Raw genomic sequence first — 12,896 nt, forward strand, 5'->3', positions numbered from 1 at the left:
TACATTGGGAAAGGGGGGAAGGAAGGGTGTTTGTGCCTCTGCCTGTGAATGAATGAGAAAGAGGAAGGGAGGGAAAGAAAGGGAGGGAGGGAGTGAGGAAAAAAACCACAGAGCACTGAAAGGAGGCTCTGTCCCCTAAACCCAAGTAACCCGTTTGCAAGAATTGGATGCTGGAAAAATGGTAAGGACCCGGAGTTGAAAACATTTTCACTTTAATACTGAAAAAATATGCCATTATAAAATCCTCGAATATAATTAGTAAGTTTCACTTGCTTCCTCAGTTCTGTTTTCCTCAAGTTATAGTAAGATTTACAACAGCACAGAATTTTCTACCATTAAACTTTGCAGCCTAAGCTCTAGAGTGACATTAATTGGTCATGCTTAACTGCCTTGGATTTTTTTTTTTTTTTGTATGTTTACACTGTTACCATAATAGAAATCAAGGGTACTAATTTTTACATTCAGATGGAAAGGCAATACTGATTATGTATATTGAAAAAGAAGAGAGAGAAAACAAAACCAAAGCCTACCCTCCCCACCTCCCCCGAAAAACGAAACATAACCCATTACCAACAAAGCAAATCTCTCCCAACAAAGTAATTCCCACCTAGACATAAAAATAAAAAATTTAAAAAAATCCAATGAGAATATTCATGCAACTATGTCTTAAATAAAATCTTTACAATTTTTTTCCACGGTAAAAGTACGATCTCTACTGCCTATTGATCACACAAAATAAAACTGGCGAAATGGCACTTTTTATTATTATACTGTATTTCGTATATAGAAGGTTTGATACGAAGGGACTTATCAGGTAAGAGGGATGATGGTGTGAACTAGACGCTGCTTCCAGTCGGGAGCTGGAGCGTCCCTGGGGTGCGTTGTATCCATGCGAGCCATGCAGCACTTTTTTTTTTTTTTTTTTTTTTTTTTTTGTTCATTTGTCTGTTTCGAGTCATTTATTTACATTACATTCATGCCTTCGTGCAACTTTCCACTCCTGCTTTGCCGTCAGGAGGAGGCCAACACCAGTCCTCTGCCCCCCTAGTTTTCCCGGCCGCTTGGAAAGGGCTCGGTCCACAAGGGAAAAGGGCAAAAAAAGCAAACCCCAACACACTGAACAAAAGCCCAACAAAAGCAGGAGCCGTGTTCCGCCCTGCCGGAGCCGAAGGAAGCTGCTCCTCGTCTGTCTGTCGCTGCGCCGGCCGCGCACAGGCGGGGGATGCGCGCAGCGCTCCGGGTGCGCGGCGCTGCGGGGATGCGCTCGGCGCCGGGCTCCCCCCGCCGCCCACTGGGCCTCGGCGCTTGCTGTGGGGTCGTGAGGAAGGGCGTGCGTGTGTCTGTGTTTCGCTTCTCACAAAAGGTAGCAGCGGAGGTGCAGAGCTGTCCCCGGCCGGTGCGTGAAGGGCCGGTCCCGGGAGGCGGCCGCCCCCGCCCCGCCGCCGCCTCAGTCCGACAGGGAGTGGGAGCCGCAGTCGTACACCCTGTGGGCCCCGTCGGCGCTGTAGGGCCCGTTGTGCCAGTAGGACGAGTCGCAGACCGTCTGCAAGGAGTTGATTTCTGATGCAGAGGAGTTGGCGTCCCTCCTCTTGGACCGCTTTCTGTTCCTCAGGATGAAAACCAGCATGCCAACCACTGTGAAGGCAGAGGTCACAAAAACCAGCAGAAGCCCTGGCACTAGCACCGAAATAGAGACCCGGCTGGTCTCCAAGTAGGAGTTGGAGTGAGTACCTGTCTCTGTCAACCCGGTGCTGTTTTTGTTAGAAGAAGTTAATGTGGGAGAGATTTTTAACTGAGGGCAAATCACATCGTTGGAGAGAGACTCAAAATCCTCCTTGAAGAAATCTTCAGGGGACTCACACCTCAGGTCACTCATAATCACCTTGGGGCGCAGCATCTCTGCCCACTGTTTGAAAGGCACGATAGGGCAAGTACAGTCCCATGGGTTGCCGTGCAGGTCGATCTGGGTGATGGAGGTGAGCTGGTCCAGCACCCCCGCCACCGGGAGGTACATGAAATAATTGTTGTGTATGCTCAGCTTGGAAAGCGAGACCCCGGCGAAGACGTCTACTGGGAGAGACCTCAGCAGATTGTTGTTGAGGATGAGGACTCTCAGTTTGGGCATCGCATTGAAGGTGCCAGGCATGATCATCTGGATCCCATTAAACTCCACGTTCAGATACTCCAGGTTTTGCAGCCCAGCGAATTTCTCCCGGGACAGGGTGTCTAAGTAGTTGCTATCCATGTAGAGCCATCGGAGATCAAAGAGGTTCTTGAAGGTGTTGTTCTCAACAGTGGCAATGTTGTTGTTGCCCAGATCGAGTAAATTAAGTTTTCGGTAATCCAGAAAGTGGGATTTCCTGATGGTGTGTATTTTGTTGTCTCTCAGAAACAGCTCCTGCACATTGGAGGGCTTGGGCTTCAAATCCACCAAGCTGCTCACATTCCTATCATTGCAATTAACCTTTAAACCTGAGCCAGGGATCTGATCACAGCTGCAGATGTGCGGGCAGGAAAAGGTAGCCGGTAGCTTGCTCTTCGCACTCACTGTCGACACGGCAGCAGTGGGTTTGGTCTTGATTTGCCAGTTGACAGGAATCTTTGTACCTCCGTTTGGAGCAGATCCTGGCGTGGCAGGGTCTTCTTTGCCATGTATTTTAAAGGGGGTTGGAATGGGACCAGGATCGCAGGTTTCTTCTTCGGCAGGGGGAGCAGCTAGGCTGGAATCTACTCTGTTCTTTTTACACAGCTCCTGCTCTGTGGTCTCATTTAAATCTTTGCCCTGCAACCTAGTGGGAGCTTCACAAATCACTCTGCCGATCAAAGCGTTTTTAGGTATGTTTTCCAGCCATTCTTTCAACGACAGCAGATCGCAAGTGCAGTCCCAGGGGTTATCCTCTAGCAGGATTTCAGCAATGCCTGGGATCTGCTCCAGGACCTCCTCGTAAGGCAAGGTTTTAAGACGGTTTCCCCGGAGGTCGAGGTGGGTGATCGGCACATATTGAAACACATTGGGGGGCAAGGTGCTGATGAGGTTGTCATTTAAAATCAGCACCTCTAGCTTGTTTAAGTCCCTAAACGCTCCCGGGTCAATATCCCGCAACAGATTAAAATCTGCCTGGAGGTATTCCAGATCGTCCAGCCCCAGGAAAGTCTGCTTCCTGAACGATTTGATCTTGTTGTTGTTTATGTGCAAGCGTTTCACCAGCTGCAGCCCAAGGAAAGCCCCAGGAACAATCTCATGCAAACCGTTGTTTTCCATGTGCAAACTGACCGCATTGTAAAAGTTAGCAAACTCATTAGGGAAAAGTCGAGTCAGGGAATTGCCATGCAGGAATAAATGGTAAAATTGGGAAGTTGGGGCGGTGAAATGTTGCAGGCTGGTAAATCCCTTTTTCTCACAGTCTACGTGCAAATCCCCTTCTATCTCGTTGCAGGCACAGATCTTCTCTTTGCAAACGTCCCCTGTAACGTTTCCAGCAGCAAAACAAAGAGACGTCTCCAGCAACAGAATCCAAAGCAGCATTTTTAAACCGAGCAATTCATTCCCGATCTCATCACAAAGTAACAGCAACCATCCTCCTCACACGGAAAGCAATTCCAGTTCATTCAATACATTAAATGTCCGAACCACCAGCAAAGGGGGAGGAAAAAAAAAAAATGTGTGGGGGGGAGCAGGGAGGGTCGGCGGAGGGGGGGGATGCTTTCTTTTCTCCTCTCTCCCCCCCACGCACAACTGCAACAGCCCAGATTCCAGTCAGTAATTATATCCACAAACTATCCAGGCACGTACTGCAAGGCAGGCGAAAAAAAAAAAAAAAAAAAAAAAAAAAAAAAGTAGAAGGAAAAAAAAAATAAAAAAAATCCCCCTCCTCGCTCGCCCTCCCTGACGCCTGCCGGGCAGCTAAGCGGAGGTCTGCCGGCCGGGCTGGCTCACCGGCGCGGTGCTGCTGGCCCCGGCCGCCGCTGCATGCCGGGTTGGCGCGGGGGGAGCGGCGCTGCGCGCTGCCGCGGAGGCTGCGCGGGGCCGGCCCCGCGCGCTGACCTTGCCGCGCGGCGCGGAGCGAGCCGCGCTCCCGCCCGAGCCCGCCGGGCGCTGTCCAGCGCCGCGGTGCTGAAGGCGCCTCCCGCCCGGCGCTGCCGCCCCAGCCTAGGCGCTGCCCGCCGAGCCGCCGGCGCCGCGCCGCGCCTGCCCCCGCCGCTGCGGTGCGCGGCTGCCCATGCCCGCCGGCGGCCGGAGCCTGCCGCGGGGCCGGGGCCGGGGCCGGGGCCGGGGCAGCCCGCCCGTCCGCCCGCGCCGCGCCTCGCCTCGCCTCGCCCTGACGGCAGCGCTGCCTCCCCTCCTCGCTCCCTCGCTCGCTCTTCTTTCCTTTTTCTTCCGCTGCTGCCGAGCCGCACGCTCGCACACACTCACATGCACGCAGAGGGAGAGTTGCTAAGAGGCTCTGCTCGTTTCAACCTGGTGCACACTGAAAGATCTGACACCCTCTGCTGAGCTGCAGTGGCAAAAATCCATCTGCTGAGGGAATGCTGGAGAAGAAAAAAAAAAAAAAAATCAATCCACGTACAGGGCAGCGTTAAAAACGCTGGCATTAAAAGCTGTAGATCTATTTAGATGCGTTCTTCTAAATGGATTATTTAATTTATTTATTTTCTTTTAAAATGGAAAGTTTAGCATTCTCCTCCTCCCGACCTGTTCCTTATTGCCCGCATTCACACACACTCACACCTGCACAAGAAGGAGCGGAAGGCTCGTTTGCCTTATTGTATTTCCCAATGACTTGAACAGAATTAGTGTCAGGGTGTCAAGCGAATAGCAATTTGAGGTAATTATTCTGCACGCCATTTTTATCGTTGTTTTAAGTGCGTTTCTTCCTCCCCTGCAGTCTAGGGTGTTTTATGCTGGATTTTGTCTCTTGCTGGTGTTCTCTATGCGATGTCGAACCGTAGATTAATGCACTATTTTTCATAATTTAGATGATCACAGAGCAGAGGGTAGATAGGGGGAGGGGATTGCTGCACTGTTAGCGGTTCACGCTACCTGTTCCCACGGAGTGTAGTGTCTCCCTTAAGGAGGGCAGGGGAGGGTAGAAACTGACGGTTATTCTTATCTCTGTATAAAAATCTAGAGATGCGTGTATGTCCATGCATAGACATTTCGCTAGGGATGCTCCTTATATACTCTCTGTGGAAATAAAACGCCTGCTTCCCTCGGCACCCTGCTTCTCGCCCCTTCCCTCCCCCCGCGCTGCCCTTTTCCAGCTCCCACCCTTCTGACAAAAGAGATTACACAGCGGAAAAATCGGTGCCTGGCCTTAAAGACAGCAGCCAAGCACACAAAAGTTTCTGCATCATTTGGACGGGTTTCAGATGCCTACGAGCGAAGAACCAGTTGCACCTCTGGTGGTGCAAGTGGAAACCCGCGTTTCCCCTGCCTCACTCTGAGGAGGAGGAGGAGGAGGAGGAGGAGAAGGAGGGGGAAGAGGAGGAGGACGAAGAGGAGGGGGAGGGGGAGAAGGACAGGAGGAGGAGGAGGACGGGGAGGAGGCGCGAAGGCGGGAGAGCTGCCCAGCCTCCTGGTGCCTCCTGCCGCCCAGGGCTGCGCCTCTGGAGTCCGGCGCCGCTGGTGAACTTTGCGGCATACTGGTAGGGGGGATGTAACCGCGGGAGTGGGCTGGGGGAGGGCTATTTATAGGAAAATCCAGAGAACCATATGGAGCCTACAGCCCCTGGTCCCGGCGGCATGTTAATTTGGTCAAAGCTTCTCCCTGGCTACCGCTTGCAAATAAATTAGACATCCTGCCGATGATGATTTTATCAAATTAATGTAATTAGACCACAGACAAATCATAACAGTTACAGTGGCCATTTCAAGTCCCCAGGATGAATATTTTGACTTTTGGTTTGTTCTGGCGGGCAGAGACCAGGAAGGGAGGGGGAAGAGAGGTAGGCAATGGGACAGGAGTAGGAAACAAGACAGACAGAGAGATATCCTGACCCTGAAAAAACTTATCCAGTAAACTACAAATGGGCTAGAAAAGATAAAATGCCACTGAGACAGAAAGCTGACAACAAGAAATATAACAGTGGTTTCACTAGGAAAAGAGGAAAGGAAACTTGGTGCCACATTGGGGAACATTAATTAATTTTTCCTGATGGTTACTTTGACTTTGTCTCTCAGTGATGTTAGGTGGAAGGGTGGGGGTTGTCAAGCTGTCTGAAAACCTTCTATGGATCAAAAATTGCAGCCTCAAAGTGCAAGGAAAATGGACACAAGAAAGCCCTATGACAATCCATGGAGAGAAGCAGGACAGTCAGAGGAAGCGAAGAGGGTCAAGGTGGGGGTCAAGAACACACTAACTTGGTGTCAGCAGCAGTGACAAGATCGCTGTGAACAAGGTCTTTGCAGAGGAAACATTGAAAAACTGGAGCCTGCTGAAGACTTCCTGGGGTGTGGGGCAGGAGGACTTGTTCTCCTCCTACCTTAGAATAAAGCTTCCAAGCATCTTTGCCTTTGTGTTATTAAAATTGCTCAGACACCATAAAAACAATCAAAATGCAACCAGAAGACCTGAACATTAACAAGATATTAAATAAATAATATGAATTGAATAAATGGAAGGAGACAATGACCTGTTGTCAAAGCATGAAGGACAGATTGCCTGATTCTTACAAAGGATCTGCTGAGAGGTGGGAACTGGTGGAAGCCATCTGGGGAACTGGAATTTCAAAGTGGTTAAAACCCAAACACTAAAAAAAAATGCCAGAAGAAATAAGAGTGTTTCTGGATGGATGCTGTGTAACTGCCAAAGGAGTATTTATCTAAGGAAGCCATTGTGTTTTCAACTGTATACTTTGGAGATTGATGTCTTGTATTTAAAATATATGTACTGAGAGAGCATCTGCTACGCAAAAGTTAACATCTAGGAGACAATTCAGAGAGGATGAGAAAAGGCACCATCCATTCGAGATTTGATATCTGAAGTTTTTTATTCTATGAGTCAAGCTACACGGAAAGATCCAGAACATTAATCTACCATTACTCAGTGTCACAATCCTAAATTGCTAGGTTTTTTTCATGTTATTGAATTAAGTTTGGAAACATGTATCCTAGGATAAGAGGCCTACCTTTAAGAGTTTTAAGGAAATACCTATTCCTGGGTCGGGTTGATTGGGAGCTGAAATGTTTTACTCTGTTATTTAGAGTGTGTGTATAAACAGAACTCACATAATCCCCTCTAAATTATCCAGAAGATCAGATAAGGGAAAGGGTATACAAGTATATTGTCCTTGACTGTTATCTTTTACCTCACGTTTCCATCTGCAAATTTCAGAAACCTAAAACAATAAGCCACCTACTTATACCTTTCCTCTGGGTGTTAGGTCTCCATATTTAACCACATACAAGCCAAATGATGCAACTTAGAATAGAAATGGGTTTACTCATAATATGGAAAATTACTTGAAATAGGAAAAGGTAGTGGAATACTTCTTCATTTTCCCAATTAGTAATCCCCCAACTCCCTGTTGCTATGGATATGTAAGTAACACTGGTAAGGGTATATTTGTGCTACTTTGGAACATGTTAAAAAGCTAGTTACTTCATCTAACACTGTAGAACTTGCAGAGCAGAACTCAGACCATCTGTAATGGTTCTAGAGAAGAGTGCAATTATCATGGTAGATATCCTGATTTCAGTGTTTGTGCTATGTTCTGTAAAATTGGCTTCATTATTTCTATGGAGGTATAAAGACATCTGTAGACATGATGCTGTGTGTGGATCCACACACACACACTATATACATTTGCATATAAACATCTGCATATGTGCACTACAAATCATGCTAGACAAGCAAATAAAAGAATTATAGGATCATTATTTAATTTGAAGTTATGTCTTTGTTCAGGCTTTGGCTATGGAATTTAGCACAGGCTGGTAGTTAACTTAGATGTCTCCATATGTTGCAGCTCATGCAGAAATTGTGTTTCTCAGTGTATACGACTTCAACCCAGCTCAGATAAACAAGTTCTAACTAAGGGTGGAAGGGTTTAAGCTAATATTAGGATCTCCTCCTCACACACAGCTACTGGATTTCTATGTAAACTGCAATTAGATCTAACAAGGCTCCCAAAACAAGATAATTTTCTCCTTCATGTTTCCATTTTTCTAAGGGTAATGGCATGTGAGTGTGTTCCCAGTCTCCCTGTGATATGTTCACCAGACGGAGTTTTGCAAATGATGCAGTGGTGGATGATGATGACTAAAGAAAAGAAAGTTAGAGAAGTGGTTTGCCTACTTCTATCTAGTGAGTAGGAGACTGGCTCATGATGAGAAAATAAAAAATTCTTCATCTTTTGCAGTGTAAGAGCCAGCCCACATGTTTTTCTTTCTTGGCTCATACACTCAACCACCGGGCTACCAACCCTCTTGCTGCAGCTGTTCTACTTTACAAGAAAAATAATTCTGTGATCCCTTGAACCATGGAAAGGCAGTAGGGGAGCATGAGTTACAGCACTTGTCAAGCTGTGCACAGCCTTGGGAGGACTTGCTTGCTTTGTGCTTTCATGTGAGACTCAGTATGACCTAATAAACTTCACATATCAGGTGGTTAGATTATGGAGCAGACAGCAAAACCCATTGACATTCTTCTCCAGTATAGATTGTCATCAGACCTCAAGGTAATTTTGTGTTTGAAACAGTGGCTGAATAGGTCACAGGGTTAATCTTAAAAGGTTAAAACCTTAGGTGTTAAAAAAGGAAATAGGAGTCAGAAAGATGGACAGATTTTGCATCCATCTTGTGTGTAGTCTCCCATAAAAACCGTGTAGTCATTTCACTTTGAAATCCTGATGATGCGGAAGAAAGAGATGTATTTAGCGAGTAGGTCCTGACCAGAATTTCTTATTTAAACTCTATATATTGATCTGAGTTTCTGACCCACTTTCTATGATGATTGCTTGCATTAAAGTCACTGAAGCACCTGAGAAGTTCTAACGACAGGACCAATCCCCACAGCTAGTGTACTTACTGATGACAGTATCCAGAATAGATGTTTGGCAAAGGAGGCAATTCAGACAGACATTTATGTTTTATCTTTCCTTCTCTGTTTCTTTAATTTTTCTTTTTCTCTTTATTTTCCTGCAGCCTACTGTCTTCTGGAGTGGCCTTTTGTTCAAATGTAAGGTGTTGCTATTGGGACAGAATTAATCGCCTTCCAACTTAGTAGTGATTTGACCTTGTGTCTTCTCTGGGAAAGTATGTTCTGCTCACTGTGCTGTTGTTTAGGAGAGATAGGAAGCTGAGCTGAGTCACCCTCCTCCTTTTATTCCTCTCATCTCAGAACTCACTCTCACACATACACACAGACTCACACACACACTTTAAAACTTTGACACAACAGAAGTGGGTTGTCTGTTTTCACTGGAGAATTTCAAGTTGAGGAGCCCAGATGGAGAGAGATGGTTTTGCTGCAGCCCTGACCCCAGAATGTGAACTGAGATTCCACTGCAGCATTTAATTTGAAATGTCCTCCCAGCTGCCTCTTCCGTGCTCTCAGTCCTGACATAAGGCCTAGTTTCTGCCTTTCCCAGAGCAATACGTGAGATGGTTGGTTGCCTGACTTGAGGACCGGGATTTCATTCCAGGCTTTGGCTTCCTAAGTTTAGCATTGCAGCATTCGGCACTGCAGCACTGAAGTACACAATTTTTATTTTTTTTTCTTTTGCTTTGTGATAAAAGACATACATTTAGGCTGGGGAAAAACATTACAATGAAATTAACTGGAGCTGTGAGAAATATTTGTTCTTTTAGTCAGCTATAACAGGAAATGTACTAGTATTACATTGCAGCCTTTAATAAGAAGTGATAACACTTACACCACAGTCTAATCTCAGCAAATTTTTTTCTGAAGATTCTAGCATTATCATTTTAAGTACCTTGTTACAACAATTCTCAACATGCTACAAGACATGACTTCCACGTAGTGTGATCAATACACAAGATAGCACTGCACTTTTGCTATATGATCTTTTTGTAGTTTTGATTGCTTGCTTATTTCATTCTTTTCCTGTGTGTCCCATGTCTGACTGAACACAAGCAAAAGGTTGAAACAGCTGGTTACTTTGCAACATATTCAAGTGACCAAGGTAGTTTAGTAACACTCATTCATACAATTTAAAGTTAGTTAAAAATTACTTTCTTCAATTGATAAAAACTTTAATGATGAGACATGAGATAAAAAAAAATCAGTGTCATTTAGATATACACAAGGCATTAAATAATATCTTTCTAGCTATTAAAAAAAAAAAAATCCTGCAGGAAAAAAACTATCCAGACTTTCAATCTATTGCTTGCACAAGTAATCCCACTGAACAACATCAGCTTGAATAATAGATCTATAATGTATTTTCAATAATTAATTATTTTCTTAGCCATTTTCATAGCACAGTCTCAGAGCAACATAAGGATCATATAAATGGAAAAAAGTAGATGAGAACTTATGTCTCTGCTCTCTTTAACCATTACTTATTTTCATTGTTTAATAATGAAGAGGAAAATGTTTCTCAGAATGCTGAACTGAGGAAAAGACCTGCCTCCACCAATAGTTTGGTGATGCGACTCTGTGCAACTCTTTCTCATGCCTCAGTTTCTTAGTTTCAGGAAGTGGAAGGTGTTACAGGTGGGAGCCCAAATGTGCTTTGAAATTCGTGATGAACAAATATGGTGGCTGAAGTAATTATCATCATTACTCAGGGGCATAACCAAAAAAAGTCAAATCTTATGGAACAGGAATACTCGGTTCCTTCTCTTTTTGTCAACCGTTCTCAGAGCTTTTACAGGAGAATAAAATATAATTTTATTTGCTCAACAGATTGGAAAACAGAAGCACTGACCTTGGGAAGGTCACATGTCAAGCCGTTGATGGCACTAGAAATAGACCCAAGTCTCAGAAGGCTCAGCCCTGCCTTCTACCCAGTATTTCACAGATGCAGAACTACTGATTTATAGAAAGAACCTATTCAAAAATCAAAACAAAACTAAACGAAACAAAAATCTTTCTGTGTTCTTCTCCTCTCTCAGACTTGATTTTATGCATCAAAGGTTTCATATGCCAGTCATTTTCTTTCTGGAGGCCTAACGTAGTTATGTGGTGTGACAGTAATTCCAAGCCTTGGTTTTCTTATTAGTTCACATCTTAATTCCCTGTAATGCAATTACTTTAACTCAGGAAACAGAATGTTTTCATTCCTCAGACTTTTGCTGACTTAGTCTTCAGACTGCAGACTTCAAAAAATAAGGATTTCAGAGCTGAATGCTAAAGCATGTGAAACACAAACTCCCTCTCATTTAAAGAACATCTTGGAAAAAAAGTTAAAGATGTTGTTTAATCATAGAACTCTGTAGAAGACGTTTTGATTTCAGGAAACATTAATTAATTATTCAGCTATAAAACAAAATAAAAATAAAAGCAACCAACTCACGTAAAGATGCAAACCAAAGTAATACTTTTCAGTGTGGCTCAGAAACCTGTAATGAACCTTTTGGGTTGATATGAGAAGTTTTGTTCTGGTAGGGGTCTTTTTATCTGTTGTGTTTTGTCGAAAATAAAAAAAAACAAAAAACCAAATGCATCACAATGGAATATCAGAAATCAGAATTTTTATCTTTCACGGCCTTCCATAATCATATTTTGTTGAAATTATTTTTCCTTTCCTTCAATTAACTTGAATTGAAATTTTCTGATAGAAAGTTTCTGAAAACTTTTCTGAAACTAGCTTTTAAGTCATCATGCAGTGGTGTCTGCATATTAAAAGAAGAATTGCTGTGCATCAGCAGAAACATTATTAACAATAGAATAATACCTTCTTCCTATTTATGCAATACCTAGAAACCATACCCTGGGACCAATCCCACATGACATTTTAGTTTTAATTAAATAACGTTTTAGAGACATAGGGGAGAAGAGGCTGGTGACCTGATTAATCATTGTACTGCTCGATTTTACACTGCAGCATCCCAAATGATTTCAAATTTATTACTCTGATGTAAAGCTAGAGCATTGCATGGGTGTCTCAGGATGTAGTTGGTTATTTTTTTTTTCCTCCATGGGCAAAGCTGTTGTGAGATATCCCTTACTGCCTTCACTAACCTCCAGGCACTAATTTGAACTTCTTGAGTATTTTTATTAAAACGTGATCATTTTTATTGATCCAATTCATATTGCAGGCCACAAGTTCTGTCCTTCCTGAGCTGAGGAGGGGATCAAGCCAGCATTGCTGCAGAGGTGGCCAAGGAATGATCCATATACCTAAAGGGGATGAATAGATGCTGAGGTCCAGGATTTAGCCCACAGAAAACCAGTCAAGAGTCAATTTATCTTTCTTTTTATTTTTATGTATCCATGGTATTTTTATGAACCTCCCCAAAAGAAAGAGTGAATGTCATCTGTTTCCAGTACAGACTATCTTATTTCCAGGGGCAAAATTTTTCATTTTGCCAGTCATGTTTCCTGCCTTTTCCATAACTACTGTTATGCATGAGTTTTATTGTACCCTGTTTATATAGTTACATCACAAAAGTTTTCTTTTATCTCTTGCAGTTACAGATTGCATTTAAATGTACAGTTTATGTACCTGTGCCCAAGTGCTCAGACTTTGCTGTTGGTTATGCCATTAGTGACATCACAAAATGAAGTATCTCACAAATAGTTATGCTTATGTTCCAGGCAAACAGATATGAAATATGCTCTCTTCAATATTTTTCAATTTTATGGGTGTAAGAGGTAATTGTTTTGTCACAAGATTTTTATTTAAGCAACATAAATACTCACTCCATAAGCTACACTGATACCTAAAATTTTAAATTTGTCATAATTCTGCAAAAGTTACTTTAAAAT

At 43.9% G+C, this 12,896-nt stretch overlaps 1 protein-coding gene across 1 annotated transcript; it reads right to left on the bottom strand.

The window, feature by feature from the left end:
- Nucleotides 1-203: 203 nt before the first annotated feature.
- On the bottom strand, nucleotides 204-3,786 carry SLITRK1 (SLIT and NTRK like family member 1). Its single transcript, XM_056489552.1, has one exon. It carries the CDS (start codon nucleotides 3,524-3,526, stop codon nucleotides 1,448-1,450), a length of 2,079 nt encoding a protein of 692 aa, XP_056345527.1. The 5' UTR covers nucleotides 3,527-3,786; the 3' UTR covers nucleotides 204-1,447.
- Nucleotides 3,787-12,896: the final 9,110 nt, after the last annotated feature.

This window comes from Oenanthe melanoleuca, chromosome 1 (genome assembly GCF_029582105.1).
Source record: "Oenanthe melanoleuca isolate GR-GAL-2019-014 chromosome 1, OMel1.0, whole genome shotgun sequence".
Taxonomy (NCBI): domain Eukaryota; kingdom Metazoa; phylum Chordata; class Aves; order Passeriformes; family Muscicapidae; genus Oenanthe; species Oenanthe melanoleuca.

What these genes read in the sequence shown, in the direction of transcription:
- SLITRK1 (XM_056489552.1), bottom strand. Translation starts at nt 3,526, where the DNA reads ATGCTGCTTTGGATTCTGTTGCTGGAGACGTCTCTTTGTTTTGCTGCT.